A 24,059-nucleotide genomic window follows, 5' to 3' on the forward strand; every position below is an offset into this window, starting at 1 on the left:
ATCCTCTGCCTTCCAATAAATGGCATCTCCATGGCAAACAAAACATTTCTAATGGTAGAGCTAAAATGAAGCTATAAATTGCTTTTCTGTTCCTGCTAGGGAGACAGCTTGTATGCAAATGAGCCAATTTCCTACACCAGACACCTAAAAAAATTTATCGTCTGTGCCCACCCTTCTTTACGATTATTGTGAGTTGGTGGGAGGAGTTACATCAATGACCGCTACGATATTTTTGGGAAGGAAAAGTAGCCATACACGGCTCCTAATATTTAAATTCTTCCATTTGTTTGACTTCTAGAGGCCAATATTACACTATTTTTATTTTAATCTGAATTTACAAGTGGTCTTGTGTTAAGTGGTCCACATAAATGCAGATAGTGCTTAGTGAAGTAACTCTTTAACATCTACTTCACAAAAACTGCGTTGTCAGTTCTAAATAAGAAAGGGCACCTTGGCAATGCCATGTTTCTTCCAGTTATCAAATAGGGGAAAAAACTGTTTTGATCTCGCTCAACACAGTTTACTGTGACCGTGACTGCTCCTCTAAGCTGAAACTGGTTCCAGGTGACTGCTTTGCTGGATGTTTTGCATTCCTACCATGTAACATAACTTGGGCCTTTGCCTGGCTAAGAACTGGTTGGGTGAGTTTTGAATGGTGACTTATTTCTCGGTCTATCTTGGGAGAGGGTGACTCTAGGTCTGACTCCTGAATTCATTTCTTTGTGCTCTTCCTTCCTTAATGTGGCCTTGTGTAGGATTCAACAAATTAGCACTGTCAAGAGGTCATGTATGTCCTGAGCAATTAAACACCTATTCCAGGACCAGTGTCTTCAGCCTCTGGCTTATTTGTCTGGCTCAAAAATATTCCAGGGAAGTCTAGAAATGGAGAGGCAAACATTGCTTCAGACCCTTCTCTCTCTAAATACAAATTGTATATAGTGCATCTTTCAGAATCACAGGACCACCTAAAGAAACACCATAACCTGATTGAGGCAAATGCCATACAACACAGCTGCAGTGCTGATTAGAAAATCGACAACCTTTTTGTGATGGGGGGGGGGGGGGGGGTTGGGCGACATATATCGGGCATATTGGTAACAAAGACACAAATCAGTTCCCCTCAGTTAGCAAAGTCTCTGTTACAGTTTTAAGCTGGACATACACTATTTACATTTTCCCTCTATGGGTGGCCCTGTTGCCACCCTCCCACCCAGCATCTTTCAGATAAACTGTCCAAACTGGCGTTCAGGTATTCTGACAGCTGCTGGTGCCATGGTTTGCACAATAGCCACAGTTTGAGATTTGTCCACCAGTGCTGTATAATGGAGGGAATGTGGCAGATTCTTTCTTTTTTTTTTTTTTTTTATTCCGCCCACAGGCTGGATGAAAAAAATCTAGCTGTGCATGACCAGCCTTAGGCCCCTTTTACTCTAGTGGACCGATCGGGTCCACCTGTTGGTTTTTCAGGCGGACCCATTTGGACCCTCCAGTCCCATCTGTGGATCTATGTCCCTTGACACCTGCCAACATCCTGTCTGCTCCTAGCCACCAAAACTGGACTGATGGGAATCCATTCCCCTTTGGTCTGGTGGATGGGATGGTAGCTGTGTGAAAACGGACAGGTGGTCCATTTTACATCCAACCGCCTATAGAGGAGAGCAGGCTGTACCTGTGTCTGTTCTCCATAAGCAGAGTGGACACAGACCAGCAATCTGCTCAGCAGTGATTAGCAGACAGCTTTACCACTGAGCAGGCGGACTCCATTGAAGTCCGCCTCGTGTGTAAGGGGCCTTACTATGTTTTTGTAATCCTGGGCAGCCAACTGCAAGTTTTTTAGGCTCCATGCACACTGGAGCTCATAAACGGCCTTTTTTGGAGTTTGGCCTTTTTTTTTTTTTTTTTAACAGCCCATAAACTCCATTCTATGTTATGCTATGTGTCCATGCAGACATGGACGTTTTTTAGCTTTTATCAGCAGTAGAGTTCATGGGCTGTTCTCTGAACGCCATAAAATCGCGTTTAAAGTGACGTTTTTCTGACCACAAAAAAAGCTGATAAACGCTCATAAACGTACGTTAATTGGCATTCTATTTTTTTCAATGCATTGTAGGATTTTTGGAGTGTCCTCTGTGTATTTTTATTAAAAACGCCCATAAACGCTAATGCTATAAAACGCTCATAAACGCTAGTACCAAATGCTGTTAAAAGCGTGTTTTTCAACTGGCGTCCAGAAAAAAAGCTTTTTTGAGCTTCAGTGTGCATGGAGCCTTAGAGTTTTGAGATTTATTGCTGAAGATGACAGATTTTCACTTTTAAACGCATGCACAAGAAGTGGTCAGGATTAGGTTTTATTCTGTCGCAGTGTTACTTGGAGCAGTTGAGAGAATTTTATAAATCGAGATGTAACCTTGAACCAATCTATCTTGGAATAGGTAAATGTTCCCCATGGTCATTTAGCCACTTTTACATTAACCAGCAGAAGGACTGGAGGTGATTGTACACTGATACTTTGGTGGATTTGGTCATCCACAAGTCCTGTGTTAATGTGCTTTTGTTTGCTTGAGATGCGTTTTTGCTTTCTATTGCAAGTCTATGGCAAAACTCAGGCCAAATGCAGGTTAAATGGAGGTCACATGCAAAATTAAAAGACATCTACCACTAAAATTATAGACTGATCATTTCTTTGTCAGTGGGCAAATGTACAAAATCAGCAGGGTATCAAATACTTTTTTTTCCCTCACTGTATAAATATCTTAAAATGCATAACAGAATTGTGCAGGATTCCATTGTTGCTCTCTCCTTTTGAGTTCCCAGGCTTGTACTCAAGCTCCAATGCTTTGGGTCATAGACCTGCAACATGTATAGTTTTCTAGTATTTATTTCCAATAGCCTATTTTGAGCCTGTGACTCTAACAAATATTAAAGATTAGTTTTAACCAGGTAACTAGCAATGGCTTTTCCCATTACAGATGTACTTTAAATATATTTAGTGTGACTCTAGTGACATCTAACTTTGATGGTAATAAACCTTTACTTGAAAAAAAAAAATCAATTGGGATCCTCATATCCCCCCCCCCCTTCCTTACAGATACTCTCTTATCCAATGTAATATGTAGTTATCGGAAGAAGGGGCCTTGCTCTAATTTACCTACAAGGTCCTCTTTACCTTAAACAGGCTTACAGCTTTATTGGCCAGAAATATTGGAGAGGTAGTCCATATAGCACAGCGACACTGTGTGGCAACATCTTTGTGAAAAAGTCAGAACTGTTTTCACTGTGACTGAACAAAGCTAACTTTGCTTGCTGTGAACAAGCTATAATCTTGGAACAAATCATCCTTCAGGCACTGGGTGCTCTTGTTTTTATCCACACACAGAGAAGCTTATTGTGTGCTCTGACATTCTGACTTTTTAATGAAAAAAAAAATTTTTTTTGAACATTCCTCAACGGCAGGTGTAGCTTAGCACAAACGAGACAAATATTTCTTTCTGCTGTGAAATGCCATTTATTAACAGTCCTGTGCTGGGAGCATCTTTCTTTTAGACTTGTGCCATATGTGGATCCTGATTGTTCACCTGGCAGGGCCTACTTTTTCTTTAAAGTGGTTGTTAAGCCACTCTAACCCAGCCTTTCTCAACCTTATAATCACAGAGGAACCCTGGAAATAATTATCTGGTCTTGGGGAACCCCTGCTAAAAATGAAAAATCATACATTAGTCTGATGGTCAATGAGAAGCATGCTTCTTACACTTGTGGTTATTGGGAAGAATTACCCCCCTTACAGAGAACTAAAAAGATCAATGGAGTCCTTGAGAACCTACCTGAGAGGCAGAAATTGACCATTGCTCAGGGAACCCCTAGCAACCTCTAGAGGAACCCAAGGGTTCCACGGAACCCTGGTTGAGAAACCCTGCTCTAACCTGTATACACCATCAGCACTGCCTCCAATTGTACTATCCCCCATCTGTGTGTGATTTATAAAAATAAATGCTGCAAATGCCTAATTTAGCTGCCGAGATGGCGATCACATGACCGGTCAGCTTTCTCCTTTCCTCCTCTGAGATGCAGCGGACGGGGCTGAGATTCCTTTGACGTCAGTCTGGAGGGGAGGAGGAGAGAGCTGGCTGGTCATGTAATCGCAATCTCGGCTCTTAAATTAGGTTTTTACAGCATTTATATTTATAAATCATTCACAGAGGGGGACACTGCAATAGGTGTATACAGGTTAGTGCCGGTTCACACAGGGGCAGCCCGACTTGTAGTGCGACTTTGCAAGGCCATCTTCACACGACTTCAGGGGCGGCTTCTGTATAGAAGGCAATGCAAGTTGCCCTGGAGTCATCCCAAAGTAGTACAGGAACTTTTTTTTCAACTTATGTCGCAATGGAGTGCGACTTGTCAGGATGCTAAGTCGCCTCACAAGTCACCCCTGTGTGAACCGGCACTCAGTGTTATGAGAGCAGCGGGAGGAGGACACAGGAGAAGGGAGGAGAGCTGCTGATGACAGAGGCACATAAACTGACCACGGTGTCTCATGGCTACTGAGACCAGACACCGTGGTCAGTTTACAGGGGGTTGAGGAGAAACTGTCAGGATCAGCCAGGTTTTTTAGGTGTTACAGGGGGCCAATTGACACAAGACAAGCACTGTGTCATATAACATGCTTTAAAGGAATAGGATCCATTTTCTTTTCTCTTTTTTTTTTTTTTTTTTCTTTTTCTTTTTCTTTTTTTGGGGGGGGGGTGGGGGGGGTTAACAAATGCTTTAATTTTATGTAACAAAGGAGGCATTAAGTCTGTGACAACCTTCTGTTGAAGCAAAACCAGGAAATTTGGCTAACGCAGAAATCTCTGAAAAATATAAGAATATTCAATAATAGTTTCTGGAAACCTTGTCATATAACTGAAAAGCAAATGTATTCAGTACATTTGTAAAGGCAAGTGTTAACAGAGCATAGCAAACCCAAAGCCATAGAAGGCATATGTTTTGGATGAAGTCAGCCTACTCTCCATGCACCGTCACTCAAAGTTGAGGGCATGTATTTCGCAGCAACAGGAGTTGGATATGTTTCAAACAGTTAGAATAAGACCTTGAGGAACAGTGCAAATAATTTCCTGCTTGTAATGGTTGCCTTTCACCCTTCTGCTTTGGGCTAGGCTAGTTGGAAAAACGAGGAGTGTTCAGTAGCATATTGATCACAGCCCTGTCCCACATAATTGAGGCAGCCTGGTTTAAAAGGGTTCAAAATCACGCCCGTCATGGATGAGTGGCTCTGACACCATCAATATGTGATCAAAGCAGTCCTCGCACTTCATGACTGTATTGACCTTTTTGGCAGATATTCATTTCACAGAATTGATTTCAGACTATAAATCCAGAAAAAAAAAATAAAAAGCTGAAGCTTTCTCTAGAGTTTGGTGCAACATTGTTGAATTTTCTATTCCTATTTTTTTAATAATTGGTGGTAGTTTAACACTCATTAAAATGTTATTTATGGGAGGTTTCTTCATATTTGGCAGTATATGAATGGATTCAATAAAAGTAAGAGACATGGTGCTATTTTAGATAGGGATGCACCGATGACACTTTTTTTTAGCAATGAGTATGATTTTTTTTTTTGTAAGTACTTGCTGATACCAGTTACTGATATCTATTGCCAGCAATTGGGGAGCTCAAGATGAAGAGAAGGAGGAGCAGGGAAGGCGGGGCGAGGGTGTCTCCAACATCTATCAGTGTGCTTACCATCTGGCTTAGACCAGGTGATTAAGAAAGACAACACTGCTGAGGGGGGAGGGAGGGAATCTGTCCCCACCATACCTAAGCCGCTGCATCTTTGAGCGCTGACCTTTTCTATCGTGGTGCCCTCTACTGGTCAGTCTGCCCCTAGTTTTGTTTACATCAGTTTCACTATCGATGCATTTGCACAAGTACCGATACTGGTGCAAATGCTTAGTATCAGGCACAACCGTAATTTTATAATTTGAGTCTTTTTTGTTACTTTAGATGTTAGGGCAGAATGATGCTAGTTATGATTAATGTAGGCTGTTATTACAGTTATGACTTTTTGGTTATTTACAATAGCAATGCCAAACTTAAAGTATAACTATTGGCAGAACTTTTTTTTTTTTTTTTTGATAAGGAAGGGTTAAAACCCCTGTAAGGTTTATTTTTGCCATCTTTGTCCTATTGGGGAGATTTACCTTCACTTCCTGTCCCATAACCAAACAGGAAGTGAGAGGAAATCCGCTGCAAATTAAGGGAACATCTTGGGCCCCATTGGAAAGTTCCCCCTCTATTAGTTTTTGGGGACAACCCAAAACTTGGGATTTTCTTTTTACTTTCAATGATAATGGTAAATATGGTAAATGATTTTGAAAGGGGAAAAAGGATTAGGATTTATGTTTACAACAAAGAAATGTAACTTATTTTGAAATATCTTCAAATAAATACATTTTTGATTTTAGATGCCTTGTTTCTTGTTTTCTGTATTTTTAACTGGCTGAAAATGTCTGTCTGTCAATATTTGAGCTAATTATCTTGTTTATGTGTTTTGCAGGTGAAAGCCAATGACTCTGACCAGGGTGCCAATGCTGAGATTGACTATTCCTTTCACCAGGCCTCAGATACTGTTCGGAGGCTCCTGCACCTAGATAGGTCATCAGGTTTGATTACAGTTCAGGGTCCCATAGATCGTGAAGATGTTGGAACTCTGCGTTTTTCAGTGGTGGCCAAGGACAAAGGATCGAATCCTAAATCTGCCCGTACCCAAGTTACAATCACCATACGTGATACAAATGACAACAAGCCAGTAATTGACATCAGAGGGTTTGGCCTTGTAACACACCAAGATGGTGTGGCAAATATATCGGAAGATGTCCCTGTGGAAACACCCGTGGCATTGGTACAGGTGTCTGATATAGACGAGGGTGAAAATGCTGCTGTGACCTGTGTTGTGGCTAGGGATGTTCCTTTCCAGCTGAAACAGGTTAGCGACACAGGGACTGATAGCAAAAAGAAGTATTTCCTGCAAACCACCACACCGCTGGACTATGAGTCTATGAAAGAATATACTATTGAAATTGTAGCTGTTGACTCTGGTAACCCTCCTCTTTCCAGTACCAATTCTCTTAAGGTGCAGGTGACAGATGTGAATGACAATCCACCTATCTTCCCCCAGAGTCTGATGGAGGTGACCTTCAAAGAGAACAACTCTCCTGATGATGTTGTAATGGAAGTTAGTGCAACTGATGCTGATAGTGGTTCAAACGCTCAGATATCTTACTCCATACTTGCAGATGCCAATACTCGTGCAATCTTTTCTATCAACCCAGATTCTGGTCAAATTAGAGTCAACACCGTATTGGACCGGGAACAGAGGGAACATTATGATTTTCATGTTGTTGCTGCAGATAAAGGATCCCCAAGTCTAAAAGGGACAGCTTCTGTTGTTATCACTGTTCTGGACTGTAATGACAATGATCCTAAGTTCATGCTAAATGGCTATAACTTCTCAGTCATGGAGAATATGCCTAGGTTGAGCCCAGTTGGAATGGTGACAGTTATTGATGCAGATAAAGGTGAAAATGCTCGTGTCCATCTCTCAGTAGAACCGGACAGTGGAGAATTTGTTATCCAGAATGGGACGGGCACTATCCTTTCCAGCATCTCCTTTGACCGGGAGCACCAGAGCACGTACACCTTCCGGTTGAAGGCGGTGGACGGAGGGGACCCGCCTCGTTCTTCATATGTGGGTGTGACTATAAATGTCCTTGATGAGAATGACAATGCTCCAGTTATCGTTGTACCTTCAAACATTTCATATGCTTATCTTACTCCTTCTACACACCCAGGTACCCAGGTCAACAAGGTCCGAGCTGAGGACATGGACACGGGTATTAATGCTGAACTTGTATATAGTATTGCTAGTGGCAATCCCTATGAACTTTTTCAGATAACGCCCACAGGAGGTGAAGTAACCCTAGAAAAGCAGATTTTAAGGAAGCACCATGGCCTGCACCGTCTAGTAGTAAGAGTAAGTGATCGAGGAAAACCTACCAGACATGGCACAGCCTTAGTTCACTTCTATATCAATGAAACTTTAACAAACCAGACTTTTGTGGAAACTCTACTTGGTCACAGCCAGGATACTCCATTGAACATTGACATTGCTGGGGATCCTGAATATGAGCATAACAAACAGCAAAGAATCATCCTATTTGGTGTGTTTGCTGGGATTGTGGCAGTTGTCGTAGTCATTGTGGTGGTTGTTTTGGCTCGATACTGCAGACAGAAGGAAGCAAAAAGTGGCTATCAGGCTGGTAAGAAAGAAACAAAAGATCTGTATGCCCCAAAGCAGAGTAATAAAAACAGTAAAAATAAAATCAAAACAAAGAAGAGCAAATCTCCAAAGCCACCCAAACCAGTAGAGGAGGATGAAGAAAGTGGGCTGCAGAAGTCCCTTAAGTTTAATCTGATGAGTGACTCAGTTGGGGACAGCCCGAGGATTCATCTTCCTTTGAATTACCCACCTGGGAGCCCGGATTTGGGGCGTCATTACCGCTCAAACTCCCCCCTGCCATCCATCCAACTGCAGCCACAATCCCCATCTGCCTCCAAGAAGCACCAGGTGGTACAAGACCTACCGGCTGCCAACACCTTTGTTGGCACTGGGGACAACAACTCCACTGGCTCTGATCAGTACTCGGATTACAGCTATCGGACCAATCCCCAGAAATACAACCATAAGCAGGTAGGCGATTACTTCCTACACAAGGCTTCAGCGGATGGCACTATAGCTTGGACTGACGTATGGTGATGCCTTTCCTCTTGAAGTACCTAAGAGCCAGTGGGGATGGTGGGGTCAATAAAGACTTTTTATTTTTTATTTTATTTTTTTATTTTCCTTTTTATATTTTAATTTTACCTTCTGTAGGTCAGGTAGTAGTTTGATTGAATTGTTGCTGTGTCGAACCAAAAACAAATTGTATTGTAAATTTCAGCAGCAGTTCATGTTAATAGGCCCTATGAGCATGTGCAGGCCTCACAGTGCCGTGTGTATATAATTTTAAATTATTGAAGAATGGGCTGGAAATGCACAAGTAGTATGCATATTAAGAAAACTATTTTTTTTTTCGGTTTACTAGTGCAGTGTTGTGAGCTGGCTCTCACTGCAAGAGCTCGTGTTAACCGTGCTTGTGTTGATGCAGTGTCGTTCTCCTTTTTTTTTTTTTTTTTTATCTTTTTATCTGTTTTGTTGGGGGCAGGACTATGCTTTCCTTTGCAATTAATCATTCCTTATACCTTTTGCTGAGCTCTGCTGGGTGACTTGTTCTTTATTGTGGCTGTAGCTGATAAAGATCTTGGCTTTTGCTTGATACAAGTGGATGGTTTTATCATGGCATTGAGTGTTATGACTAAGACTTTTTCTAAAGGGTTTTTCATGGGGTTTGGGATTCTTTGAAAGAATAGGCGCATTGTGTTAGGGCTGCTAACTTGTACAGTGTTATTAATATTTTCCTTTAGTGCCTGCTGTTTGCATGGTTTATCTCCTACTTTCTCCTCTGTTCGCTCTGTGCTCTAATTTTCTTAACCAAATGTGTCTTTAGGAATACACCGACACACTGTTCTAATGCCTAATGCAGGACGACTGGAAGTCTGTGGTCCATAGCAACTATTCAAATCCTTTCTATTCAATGACTTGCACTCTAAGATTTGAAGTAGGTTGCTATAGGCAACGGGTTTCCTTTCCTCCGGTTTTCCTAGCCTGTTCCTTTTTAGTCCAGTGAACCTTCTAAATGTACACAGTTGAAAGGGTGAGCTCAGGCTGATATGTATGGCTCTAGAAATAATGGACTACATTCACAGGAAAACTGCCTCTCCATCTGTGTAACCAGAAGGTTTAGGGTATACCTGGCTGGTACCCAAACGGCTATAACTGCATTCATTTGCAGCCTAGGTGCCCTGAATCCAAAACTGTTGTAATTGACAACTTTTTGTTGTGACCCCAAACCAAAATTGTGGATGGTGCTCAGGCTGTAGGAATCCCATTCAGTAAAGCCAACCACTGTGAGTGGAGGCTAGGACAGCACTCGTTCCAGCTCCAGACAGCAATGTACAGGGAAGAAAATGTCTATATGAGCCACACATCCCTGCAAGCTCCAGCTAAGAAAGTATAACAGCCTCAGCCCAGGCTCCAGCCAGGCCATGCCCCCAACGCGTTTCACTCTGCCCCTCTGGCTTAATCATGGGGATCTCCATCATTAAGCTCCAGGGTGGAGTGAAATGCGTTGGAATGGCCTGGCTGGAGCCCGGGCTGAGGCTGTTGCACTTTCATACGTAAGGTTTGCAGAGATGTGTGGCTCATATGGACATTTTCTTTCCTGTGCATTGCCAACTTTTGTTGGTGTTGTTATGCTGGTCCCTCCCCTTACCACAAATTCCTATTGATTAGTAAAGCTACCTATCATATAGATTGACCAATAGTAACATGCGGGATGGCAGCAATACCATTAAACACTATTAGGAAATATTTAAGCCTGCCAGTTAGAGCAGCCTAGGATTTTACACACCTGACATGCAGATTAATCTAAAATGATATGCATGCACCATTTTTCTGCTTTGTAGTCCTTCAAGTCTGTCAACGTTTGGGTACTGACAGCTTTACTGCAAACCTACGAAGCCGACTTAAGTTGTCATAGGACAAAAGCGTAATTATTTTTAGTGAGGTCATACACTGATTGGAACATGGCAGATTAATAACCTAGGAATGTTATTAACCAGACCTCAGAGGGGCCTGTGTATAATGACGGGGAAAACAGTTAGCTATACTTTTCAATGGTTACGTTTGTGTTGCATGACTGCTGTAAATAACTATTTTTGGTAACATTCTGCATAACCAAGCAAGACTTGCATGTTTAAATAATTACTCAAGGAAGATCACATAACCTTGGTTTCTCAATAGGAATTCAAATTCCAGCAAAGTTTTACTACGTCTGCAAAGTTTTAAAGTGCAGAGTCTCCAAATCAATAGAGACCTTTGCCTAAAGAGCTCTCTACAAAGAAGTCATGCCATTGTGCAGGACCTTGTAAAAGCACAATAAATATTGTCCTCCTTAAATATGCCTTATAAAAACTCGAGCAGCGCCAATGTGCCTTATCGTGTGATAGCTTTGTAACTTAAAGTTTTGTCTTTTTTTTCTTTTTTTTTTTTTCCAAGACCATAAAATATTTTGAATATTTGTTCGAGAAATCTCTACTTTTACATGTTAATAAAAATGAAGGATTTTTATAACTGCTTTGTGTATATATAAATATATATATAAAAAAAGTTAAAGTTTCATATTTTGAAGACCTCTTGGTATGTCATCTTATTGTAATTTACATTTTTGGCACCGTCGTGGACTTTTATACATGTAATTTATATCTGTATATTAGACTTGTTAATTTTATGTTACTTCTTTGTCCTGGACTTATACAAGGAAAAAAGCCAAAGTCAAAACCTTTTGTGTAACATCTCTTGGAGGCCAAAATGAAGTATGGTGCCAGTTTTGTCATGGAGATGATCTAAGACTGTGTAATATTTGCCTTACTTTATGGTCCCGCACGCCATTGCCGGTAGTGACAACCTGTCCCACAAAGCTTCTGTCCTTGCCAATGTCTAATTATGTCACCTCCCCTCTTGCCGACGTCAACAGTTGCAATGCAGAACCGGTGGCCACAGCAAATTGTGGGATGATAGAGGATGGGAACACCAGCTACCGCGAGACTGCGGAGAAAAGCAAGAGTTACTGGCTTTATGTTGTCCCCAAGACAAAACAAACCTTCTAGTCTGCATCAGATTTTGGGGAAGCTCAAAGTTTATAATGCGAGTGCCAGCTTTAAGATAGTATACCTTGCGGACCCTAAACCCAACCACATTCTTTTTTTTTGTTTTGGGTGGGGTAGGAAGGGGTAGACCATTGTAAAGTATTATTGTGTCCCTGCTTGGCAGATTTTTCCTGACTTCCTGTCTAATTTGATGGATGTCAACCACATGTCCAATAGGGGCACTAAATAACCAACAGAGGTTTTACCCCTTTCCTATCCTTTACAAAACGAAGTTTCCCTGGAGCTGACGTTTTAATAGGCACTTAAATTGTCTTCCTCGTAAAGTTCCTATTGTCCATTTTGGTGGGTGTTTAAAGAACTTCTTAACTTCCGGACAGAAAATAGAAACCCTAACTAGTTTCTGGTAGGGGTCCCCCTACTCAGAATGCATACTGATCAGCTGCTCAATGCCGACTCTGCCAGAAATAAACACATCTATGTAACTATTACAGAAGTGTTTATTGCAATGCGCATCATACAGCATGGAGAAACAGGGTGTGGCTGGCGTAATAATGAAGTCACTATCTCCTCATACCAATTGCAGTTACAAAATTTTGAATTGGTTTAGCTTCACTATCCCAGAGACGCATGTGCGTTAGGATATGGTTGTTTCAAACACAGGTTTTATAGACTATTTTAACTGCTTGTCAGCAAGGGTCTTAATGGAAAGCCGTGTACGTAGAGATTTCTCTCATTCAACCCACTGGCTGAGAGACGATAAATAGATTCCCCCATCTCTAATTATGTCCACTGCTGGCTATGGTGTACAGATAGCCAGCCCCTGTGGTTGTCTGAATAACTAACTAGCGTCTGCAGAGAATGCAAACACCGTTGGGCTTAGTTTCTATCAGGCTCAGTCAGTTTGTAAATAGATTTTAGTGGGAGGTATTGACAGGGTCACCCATGGCTGCAATTTTGGCTGATTCAGCAGGAGTCTGCAAAAATTTGAGCCATTTATGGCCAGCTTAACTCCTTGCTAATATAATTTATTTGCAATGCACTAATGTAAACCATAGGAAGTCACCAATAAGTAGTCCAGTCTTTGTTTACCAGCGATTTTGTTGATGTGATTAGCAAGTTTCTAGAGTCCCTCTTGTTAGTGGACCTAACAAGTGAACTAAACATAACATACCTTATATACATGCCCTCGCTATTTTGTCACCTGATCTGATGGCAAAGGTTATGTACTTACCTGTGAATAGCTCCAGGCTTCTTCTGGCTGCCAGCCCCTGAACAGAGCCAAGTTATTAGGTCACATGTTCCCCATCAAAGTGGCATGTTGAGGCATAACTAGCAAACTGCTGAACACAGATCCTGCTTTTATACTAGAGAGTATACTAGAGAGTAGGTGTCCTACCGCCATGGTTGTGTTCTGGTGTTGGCAGCCAGGGAAAGCATTGACAGGTACAAATCACACTGCTTTCATTATCGGCTTAGCTGATTGAACAGTGCGAGGTGTAAAATGGGCATGGTTCAGAATAGACTTGGGTTCACTTGAATGTTCATAAGGTTACTGTAGACTTAACTAGCCCTGGCACAGATTCCTTGATAAATGCAGAGCACCATGTATGACTTGTGTCTCGGCTCTGGTGCTCCAGCAATTAACATTGAAACGTGTTGGCCATATACCAGCAACACCATGCAACTTATGGTGTCACTCAACACCTCTAATGCTATCTAAGTCTTGTGATTGCAAAGCCTGACTTGCAAATGCTTTCACTGTTCCTGCCAAAGACATAGATGTCGCGAGAGGATTGAGCGACATCAGTTGCATGGTGTCATTGCAAAATGGCTGGCAGTTTCCCAAAGCCTATTGCTGGGCAACTAAAGCATTGACAGAAGTCAAACCTGGTGTCATATATTTATCAAAGTACACGTGTTTTAATTTTCATAGAATATTTCAAGGATACATTTCCACTTTAGCGCTTTATAAAGCTTACAAAACATGTTACAAACTGATTAATCTTCTTTAAATCTACCAACAACTATGAAGTGCAAGAGCTTACCTGAGTTGATCAAAATTGATTATTTTGGGTAGACGGTCCTATTGCGTATTTTTGGCACATTTTAAAGTTGATTGTACAAAGATTGTAATGTGTATGGTAGACTTATTAAAGCAGAATTCTAGGCCAATGGCAAAATTACACAATTAAAATACTTATGTAAACTATCTTGTGTGCTAAAGAGTTGCAATCCTTTTGCGTTAGTCTTGTGACATAACATAAGGCACCTGTGACACACAGAACTGCCACATACTTGACCCCCAGTACCATTAAGCCCAAAAACTTGGTCCCGGACCTACAAACTGGAGAGTGAAATTGCAGCTCTCTGACTAAATTACTCATTCTGCTTTTCCTTTTCGGTAACCACGTTCAGTTTTAGACTGGCAGCTGACAGTGCCAACTCCCTCCCCAGTCCTGCTGTGCTGGGGATTACAGGAAGCCAATGGGTACAAATCAAATCTGGATACCTATATTGGCAGTATTTAATACATTTTTTTCATGACTTAAAGCTGACCTCCAGGAATGATATGCATTGCATACTTAACATTGTTCCAGCTTGACATATACATGTCTCAGACCTGATGGGCTGCTGGGAAAGCTGCAAAACGCTGATAGCCGCAATCTTCCAGTCCCTGCTATTGGTTATATGTGAGCTACATCCTCTTTGCATACTGACCACAGGTGGTCACTTACTCTGCATTTCCATCATTTTTTTTTCAATAATTACAAGAGGTTTTCTGATTGGAAGAGGTGAAGATCGTGACGTCGCCCCTCCCCTTCTGCCAAGCTGAACCAATGTAAGTATGCAATACATATAATTCCTGGAGTTCAACTGTAAATGAATACACGGCTGCATTTGTATAATTGGCCTTGGCTTCAGCTTTTTAAAAGCATTTCTGAAGTACAGTATGCACCAGGGTGAGTGATAGGTGACTTATCAGACACCTATAACCCTCTTTTTTGCGAATTCATTATATCCTATATGGTCTTGCACTAGAGGTTTCTATGTTCTGTACCCACCTCCTTGTGTAATGACTATGCAATGTTTGAAAATATGACTACCAGTTTGTTGGTCTCTCCTCCATTTTTCTACTTGATTGATATTTATTGAATACTGTGAAATATTGATTTGTAAATAAAGTTTTTTTTTTCTGGTATTTTGCAGTACTTTTCTTTTTCTTTTTCTTTTTTTTTTCTAAGCATTAATTTAGTTGGGAAAATGGCTATTGCCGTTGGTTGCTGACTTTGAATATGGAATTGAAGCTCCCCGGAGGCCTTGCTGAGTGCCTTGTGAAGTGTACAGAGCTTTCCTTGGTGTCCAAATGCTGCAATTAAGGCTGTGAAAGAGGGGAAGGCACACTTAGAAGCATATTAGTGGGTATTATAGGCATTTTCACTTGTAATGGAAGTGATCCTAATGGACAAAATGCTAAATTACTGGATGCAATTTGGTCTTTGTAAAACTCAACACTTCTTCTTAAAAAGATGTTGGCATATTTTTTTTTCAGTTTTATGGGCAGGTGAAAAAGTAATTGCAGATCTGTTTCACTGCGTCTGCACAACAATTAAAAAAAAAAGAAAAAAAAGTATAATTTCAGACTGAATACTAGTTACACTAGTTACTTGTAAATAAACAAATGCTTATTCCACTTCTAAGATAGCTACCTTTTTTAGCTGCAAAAATAAACGTATTTGTAAAGCCAATCTCTAAAAATCCCCTGTAAGCTTTGACATGTTAATGCCTTTTTAGAAGTAATTTTCAAAATTCCCATTTGCATTGAAAATCTTGTGAAGGTACATCCTGTTTATAGGGTGACAACCATGATTGAGTTAGGCGCAACCGATACCCTAGGCACAGCCCAACAACGGTGCCCCCACTCCGCTTGAATAGGACTTCTCAGGTACATTAACTCTATCACAAAAGAGGAAAATCTGTTCTCTTTTTCTTTTTTTTTTTTTTTTTTTTTTTAATACGGGATAGCTCAACTTATTCATTCATTTATTTATTAAATACTCTGAAAGGTATATGAGTGTTACTGTAATGATAGAATATACAAGATCCTTTGGACTTGCATCTGCCATTCTAATAGAGTGTGCATGGTCAGACACAATATCCACTGAGCTGTGTTTTTCTCTCCCGTTGCATTTTTTACATTTGTATGCTCCATGCACACCAGGCTTTTTCATAAGCTCAAAATAAGGTAGAAAAAACATGCTGGGTGTAAAATGCCGATCATTTTTGTGCCAGCTTCTAGTAGCATTTTAGTAGTTCTTAGAAGCTTTTAGGAGCATTAGCCTTTTATTAGCGTTTTTTTCAGTACATGAAGAAAAAAAAAAAAAAACGAAAAAAAGCTGTTAGGAGCATTCAGCGTGTGGTGTTTTTTTTTTTTTTTTTTTTTTTTTTTTTCTGCTCCTAGACGCCAAAGCTCAAAAAATGCTAATGGCCTAAAGTAGAGCGCATGGACACCTAGGATAACACTATTTAGCTTCTAGGAGCAAAAAAAAAATAACCGCTTCTAGGAGCTTAATACAATGCTCGTGTGCATGGAGCCCTAAATTTAATTAAAAAAATTAAGACAAATTTGCTACACCCCTATAAGGCTATTTAAGTTTTTTATATATTTGCTATTCTCCGCTTTAAAGGCTGTGGTAAGGAGGCAGATTTTCATTTTAATATCATCTGGCCCTAGGCCTGCCTAATACCTCTTGTGTGAAGGTGTGTTTGATGGGACTGGTACGTGATCTACAGCTCCACTCCCCTGAAATTAGAAGTGCAATACTATTGTGCTAACAAAAAAAAAAATCAATTATTCTTTCATGGGAAAGACTCTCCCCTCCCTCAATCGATGACTGGCAGCAACTAGTTAGCTCTGTTCCTCCATTATATTAGCTTACCTCAGCCTTCCTTAAACTTTTTAACGTGGAGGAACCCTTGAAGTTTTTTTTAGGTTTCAGGAAACCCCTACTAATAATTAAACGAATATCCACAGCTCACAGTGCATTCGTTTAAACCAGTAAGCGGAGACACAAGGCTCCTCTACCCAAAAATAACTTGCTGTTGGTGGTCAGTGAAATGCTGCCTTGGATTGGTGAGCAGTGGGAAGAATGCTTCTTACAGTGATGGTCATTGGGAAGGTTGTCCCTCTGAAAAGATCATTGATCGATGGTAACTTATATGAAAGGCGAAAATTGCTTAAGGAACCCCTAGCAATCTCTGGAGGAGCCCTAGGGTTCTACCACATCGTGATTGAGAAATGCTGGCTTGCCCTCCTGCTCACCTTTTTTATAGCTACTTTCTCTGACAGCCAGTGAACCAGAAGGTTAATTCCTCTTTATTAAATTTTGAATACTCCCCTAATTTGTATGTTTCAGCAACATTTTATGGACAAGCTTTTATGTAACCAGCAATGAAAGACGAGACTGTAGTTCGTCTTTTGAATTTGTATGATAATGCAGTGTTTAATATAAAATATACATATTTTACCAAAAGTAATGGGACGCCTGTCTTCACACGCACATGAACTTTAATGGCATCCCTGTCTTAGTCCGTAGGATTTAATATTCACTTGGCCCACCTTTTGCAGCTATAACCATTTCAACTCTTATGGGAAGGCTGTCCACAAGGTTTGTCTTTGGGAATGTTTGGGCCAACTCAATATTGAACCCTACAGACTAAGAATGGGATGCCATTAAAGTTTGTGTAGATAGGCAGGTGTCCCAATACTTTTGGTAATATAGTATTTGTACAGCTTGTATAACCATGTAAATTTACTGTCCCCTCAAAATAACTCAACATACAGCCATTAATGTCTAAACCATTGGCAACAAAAGTGAGTACACCCCTAAGTGAAAATTTCCAAAGTGAGCCCAATTATCTATTTTCCCTTCCCGGTGTCATGTGGCTGGTTAGTGTTACACGGTCTCAGGTGTGAATGGGGAGCAGGTCTGTTAAATTTGGTGTTATCGCTCTCACTCTTTCATACTGAAAGACAAGTATGTCTTGCCTGCGGTCAAGCATAGTAGTGGGAGTGTTATGGTCTGGGGCTGCATGAGTGCTGCCGGCACTGGGGAGCTACAGTTCATTGAGGGACCCATGAATGCCAACATGTACTGTAACATACTGAAGCAGAGCATGAGCCCCTCCCTTCGAGGACTGGGCTGCAGGGCAGTATTCCAACATAACGACTCCAAACACATCTCCAGGAGGACCACTGCCTTGCTAAAGAAGCTGGGGGTAAAGGTGATGGACTGGCCAAGCATTTCTCCAGACCTAAACCCTATTGAGCATCTGTGGGGCATCCTCAAATGGTAGGTGGGGAAGCGCAAGGTCTCCAACATCCACCAGCTCCGTGATGTTGTCATGGAGGAGTGGAAGAGGACTCCAGTGGCAACCTGTGAAGCTCTGGTGAACTCCATGCCCAAGAGGGTTTAGGCAGTGCTGGAAAATAATGGTGGCCACACAAAATATTGACACTTTGGGCCCAATTTGGACATTTTCGCTTAGGGGTGTACTCCCTTTTGTTGCCAGCGGTCTAGACATTAATGGCTGTGTGTTGTTATTTTGAGGGGACAGCAAATTTACACTGTTATACTAGCTGTTTCACTACTTTACATTGTGGCAAAGTGTAATTTCTTCAGTGTTGTCACATGAAAAGATAAAATAAAATATTTACAAAAATGTGAGGGGTGTACTCACTTTTGTGAGAAACTGTGTATAGTGGATATAAAGTCTCCACACACCTGTTAAAATGTCAAGTTTCTGTTATGAAAAAAATGATCGCTAAATTTTCGAACTTTGTCCACCTTTTTAATGTGACCTATAAGCTGTACAACAAAAAAAAACCAAATCTTTTTGGGGGGAGAGTAAAAATAAAAAACTAAAATGTGGTTGCATAAGTGTGCACACCCTCTTTAGAACTGAGGGTGTAGCTGTGTTCAGAATTTAAGCAATCACATTCAAACTCATGTTAAATAGGAGTCAGTACACACCTGCCATCATTTATAGTGCCTCTGATTAACCCCAAATAAAGTTTAGCTGTTCTTGTAGGTCTTTCCTGGCCTTTTCTTAGACACATTCTACAGCAAAAGCCATGGTCTGCAGATCTTAGTCTCTTTTTTTTTTTTTTAACATCACAGAAACCTGACATTTTTAACGGGTGTGTAGACTTTTTATATCCACTGTATATATAAGACTTTAGCAGAAAGTTCTTTTTGCAGGTTCAGAAAGTGCAAAAAGACCCCAGTGTTGCCAAAGTTTCAAGAAAGCAACATAAATTTAGGGGAGCTTTTAGAAAACCATAGCCACTGTAGTTTGGGAGCTAAAGGAAATTGACATAAAAAATGGCTTCTATGTCAATTCTATCTTACGACCTTTATTGCAAAAGTCAAATATTCCTTAAAATGTGCTTTGTGTTCCAACTTTTGTATGTTTCCTGTACAATAACACTGGCATTAGGCTGTCTTTTGCCACATTTACAAGGATCTGCATCAAATCCAAGTGGAGTCCAGTGGTGTGACATAAAATACAGTTGACAGGTTTGTCATAGATTCTGTTGAATGTCACTGGGGAGTCTTTCCCACACCACAACACAGTAATTTCATGCCTGAGGTATCAGGTGAAAATTTAAAGAGAGAGAAAAGGTATACAACCAAAATAATATGGTGATAAATCACTGTAGTGCATTTTTAGGTGAATCCTGTTGTAAAATCTAAATGGGGATGAAGATCTGAAATAATTACATTCAAGTTGAACCTTTATTTAACGAGGACAGGGATATCACCGGGGCGGGGGGGGGGTCCTGTCTCTTCAGGTCAGGAAATGTCTCTATCATAGTGTAATAATAAAGGTTACATTCATCCTTAAAGAAGATTGACCATGCAGCCTAGGGGCCCCAATAGGTTAAATGCACTGTTAAAGTTGGAAAAATAGGTTTATGTAATTGCTATGCCTGTAGGCCCTTTTGTGACACCCGAAAAGCCTTGCAGGAAAACTCTCAATTGTTTGCACTCTCCCCATCCTGTCTAATTGCCAAGATGCTCCATACGTTAAGTGACCCTTCCCCTGGAGCAAGAGCTCAGAGTTGCTGCACAGCCTTTAAACGAGGAAGAGTGCTCACTTTTATGGTGCTTTTGGCCCAAGAGAATGAAGCTTGCATTGACCAACAATGGTTTTGCCGGTATTTTATTATTTATTTATTTTTTTAATTGCGCCTATAGATATTGATAAGTCTCTTCAATGGTGGTCAACTTGAAAATTTCTAGAGGGCTTCAAGTGTTCCAGAGGGATGCACAATAGCAGTGCATTGCCGTGTTGGGAAGCCCATTCGAAATGGCCTATAATGCACATTTATGCCCCATAATAGCCCTGGCAGTAGTAATAACCCCAGGATTAGTGTCAGTGGCAGTTATAATAAAAACCCCCAGCATTGGAATCAGTGAATACAATAATAACCCTCAACATTGGTGTCCGTGAACATAACTCCCCCCCCAACATTGATGTCGGTGAATGCTGTAGTAACCACCAACATTGGTGTCAGTGACGGCAATAAATAGCCCCACACATTGGTACTATTACAACCACCCCCCTACATTGGTCACTGGCAGTGAAATTTAATCCCCCCCACCCCGTGTTGGTGGTCATGGCATTAAAATGTACCCCCCATCCCCACCCCGGCATTGGTGGTCAGAATGACAAAGCTATCCTTGTTCAGGTATCATTCAGGGTCAGATTTGAATTCCTGGACTGGATCGGAGATTATACAATCATGTGATGGTTCCTGTGCATTTCTTGGGCATTTTTACAAATGGCTGGTATAGATCAGCCTCAGCTTCTCACCTTGTGATTGGCTGCAAAGTTGGGGCCTGTGTCAACCGACTTTTGTTTGCTCCTGCATTCCGATACAAGACAAGGAGAATACAGATCCCATTTAAGGCAGGTCAGAAGAAGTTCAACTGCGGGTCAAATGTACCTGACATTGATTTTTAAATTACTTTACAAGTGTTCATACTGATGCCATCGACACACATCCAGAACCCATCAAAATAATGTGGTAGCCTCTTTACTGGGGCAGTGAGACTTGTTTGCAGCAGACTGATGACATCATCTCAGCCAGCACTGATTGGTGCTCAAGGACAGCTTTTTAATATCAAGAGTACTGCTTTTTTTTGCAAAAATGGAGTTGATTTATACAGTATGGTGACGTGTCAGGAATGTGTTAATGATGGATATAGTTAAGCAGGCCATACACCCATAGATTTCTTTTGTTTAGCCTGAAGACTGAGCAAAACAAATGTGCTTCAGTCCCCGGTGCCAGCATACTACTGTGGGCAATGTCATCATGCTGTGCTGTGGCTGCTTGCGGCTTCACAGCGCTATATGAATGGTCCTCAGTGGCGTGACCCAGAAGGCTGCAGGGGAAAGAGGGGGCCGAACAGCGATCCATGGGGGAGCTGGTACCTGTCAAACCCAGGTAATTGCTTCATGGCTCCTTTTGCTTCACACATACTCTTAGGGAGAAGGGAGAACAAAGGAACAACCACACTGGTGTGCTGCTGCACCTCCACTGTCCAATCACAATCTGGGGGTGGGTTCTGGACCCAAGTTGCATTACTTTACTGCAGTGTAGACTGGGAAGGTTCAGCATGCCATCGTGCTGTCTGGCATGGTTGGTCAAATCCTAGAGACTGAACAAAATTACAGGTTCAGGTAGAAAAGTATACATATGTTTATCCACTGTGTATTTAGCTGATTTTGTATGCTGCAACATTTTTTTTTTTTTTTACATGGCTAAATTGTTGTGATGTCTGCGATGAGATTCCTATTTAGATTCCTGGGCCAAGGTTTTTCTGTACTTTGTACATATACTTTACCAGCATCAGAAAATGTTAAACGGTGTACCTGTTAACAATGCCTAAATGGTAATGTTTAATACACAGTCATTCTTTTCTTTTACAGAACAGTAGGTCAGCCACATAGCTTTTAGCGAAGACCCCGCCAAAGTATCTGATTTATTTATTTTTTATTTTTTATTCCGCAGTGCAAAATACTTTTGTCTCCATATTATAGTGCAGTTGTACATGTAATATTGAGAACCGTCCTACAGTGATTGCATAAGCTGTTGTGCAGAAGTGATTGTATCATTTTCTTAATCCCCTTTTTATTTTTTTTATTTTTAGTTCTTTTTTTGATACTTTTGTATTGTATGGGGCAGAATTTCTCAACTCCAGTCCGCAATCTCTAAATGGGACACAGATGGCTTTTCCATTATGTGGACTGCTTAGGCGGTGCTCAGATTTGATTCCCCATACCAGTGTTTCTCCACTCCAGTTCTCAAGGCGCCTCAACGGGTCATGTTTTCAGGATTTCCCTCAGATGAAACGGCTGTGGAACTGATCAAATCACCTATGCAAAATAATGTAAAGCCTGAAAACATGACCTGTTGAGGTGCCTTGAGGACTGGAGTTGAGAAACACTGGTATGGGGAATCAAATCTGAGCACTACCTAAGCAGACCACATAATGGAAAAGCCATCTGTGTCCCATTTGCAGAGATTTCCCTTCACTTCCTGTCCCATAGCCAAACAGGAAGTGAGAGGAAACCCCTGAAGATTAAGGGAATTCCTTGGGGCCCCCAGCTCACCAGAACGAATGTCTTCATTGGAAGATTTCCCCTCTATTACTTTTCTGGGGACAACCCAAAATTTGGGATTTGTTTTACTTTCAATAATAGAGAGGATGAATCTCCTTGAAGGGGACACAGACAGCAATAAAAACTGACCGGTAATCTATCCCTCTCCACTCTATTCAAAGCTACAAAAAGTTTTGCATTTAGTTATACTTTAAAGTGGTTGTATATCCACTTTTTTTAAATTTTAATAAGGCTTACCTGTAGGTAAAATGAATATCTCCTAAACCTGTACGGTTTAAGAAATATTCACTTTGCATGCAGCCGCTGACATCAGCGGCACATGCGATGTGAATGCCCGGCTGAAGGTCCGGCAGACGCTGCTGGACCCTGCCTGGAAGAAGACTTCCGTGCGCAGGAGTGACGTCATTGCGGCTCCGGCCACTCTCAGTGCCAGAGCCACGAACCCGGAAGACACGCTGAGGGCCAAATGTCAGCTCCCTCTGCGTGGACCGGCCTGCGATACGGGGACCTCGTTTTTGTTCAACCCGGCAGGTTGAACAAAAAAACGGACAGCTCAGGTCAGAGCGGCTGTTCTAACAATCCAATGTTAGTCTAATGGTCTCCCCTGCTGTGCTATTGTGTTCTTAAATGGGAACAGACCCCCCCCCCCCAACCAGAACACTCTGGTCAACGTTCTCATCCATTGGCTGAGAGCGCTGATTGGGAGGCGGTTGGCAGAACTTTATTGGTCATGACCCTTCGACATAAGCTGGCCCCGCTGCCATACACACAGGCCGAATGTCTGCCCGATATATGGCCCATGTGTATTAGGCTTAAAGTGATTGTAAAGTCTTGTTTTCTTTAAAAAAAAATACTAAACATGTTATACTTGCCTCCTCTCTGCATTTTGTTTTGCACAGAGCAGCCTTGATCCTCCTCTTCTTGGGTCCCTCTTCGCTGTGCCTGGCCACTCCCTCTTATCGAGTGCCCCCTTAGCCAGCAGCTTTCTATGGGGGCACCCGAGCCGCATCAGAGCTCCGTGTATCCATTCAGACACGGAGCCCCGGCCTGGCCCCTTTCTCCCGATTGGCTAAATTACTTTGACAGCCGCGGGAGCCAATGGCGCCGCTGCTGTGTCTCAGCCAATCAGAAGGAGTGTCCCGGGTGACTTAGACACTCGTGAACATCGCTGTAGAGAAAAGGGGCTCAGGTAAGTAATTAGGGGGGTGCTGGGGAGGCTGTTACGTACTAAGGTTTTTATCTTAATTCATTGAACGCATTAAGATAAAAACCTGCCTTTATAACTTCTTTTAAGGCTTTACAACCACTTTAAGGCCAGCCAAAGATGGTGTGAATTTTGCCACGATTCTCTGATCAACACAGACAGTACTGACACGGGAATCCTTACTGCAGAGACCTTGTGGTCCCGTGGCAGGGGTGCGGGGGAGGCCTTCCCCACTGAAAGAAGACTGTGAATATTGCCAGCTGCTATAGCAACTGCTAGCAATAATCCAAAGTGAAATCCAGCAGGCTGGTTGTAACCAAGCTGATGGATTGAACCGGCT

General features: G+C 41.6%; 1 protein-coding gene across 7 annotated transcripts in view; it reads left to right on the top strand.

Moving 5' to 3' along the window:
- PCDH1 (protocadherin 1) overlaps positions 1–24,059 on the top strand; it is a 296,202-nt gene that overhangs the window by 54,441 nt on the left and 217,702 nt on the right. For all 7 annotated transcript variants that reach the window (XM_073621038.1, XM_073621041.1, XM_073621042.1 and 4 more), the window contains exon 3: positions 6,557–8,749. In XM_073621038.1, coding sequence (XP_073477139.1) covers positions 6,557–8,749 — 2,193 coding nt within the window. The remainder of the gene's footprint in view (positions 1–6,556; positions 8,750–24,059) is intronic.

The sequence above is a fragment of the Aquarana catesbeiana genome, linkage group LG03 (assembly GCF_042186555.1).
Source record: "Aquarana catesbeiana isolate 2022-GZ linkage group LG03, ASM4218655v1, whole genome shotgun sequence".
Lineage (NCBI taxonomy): Eukaryota > Metazoa > Chordata > Amphibia > Anura > Ranidae > Aquarana > Aquarana catesbeiana.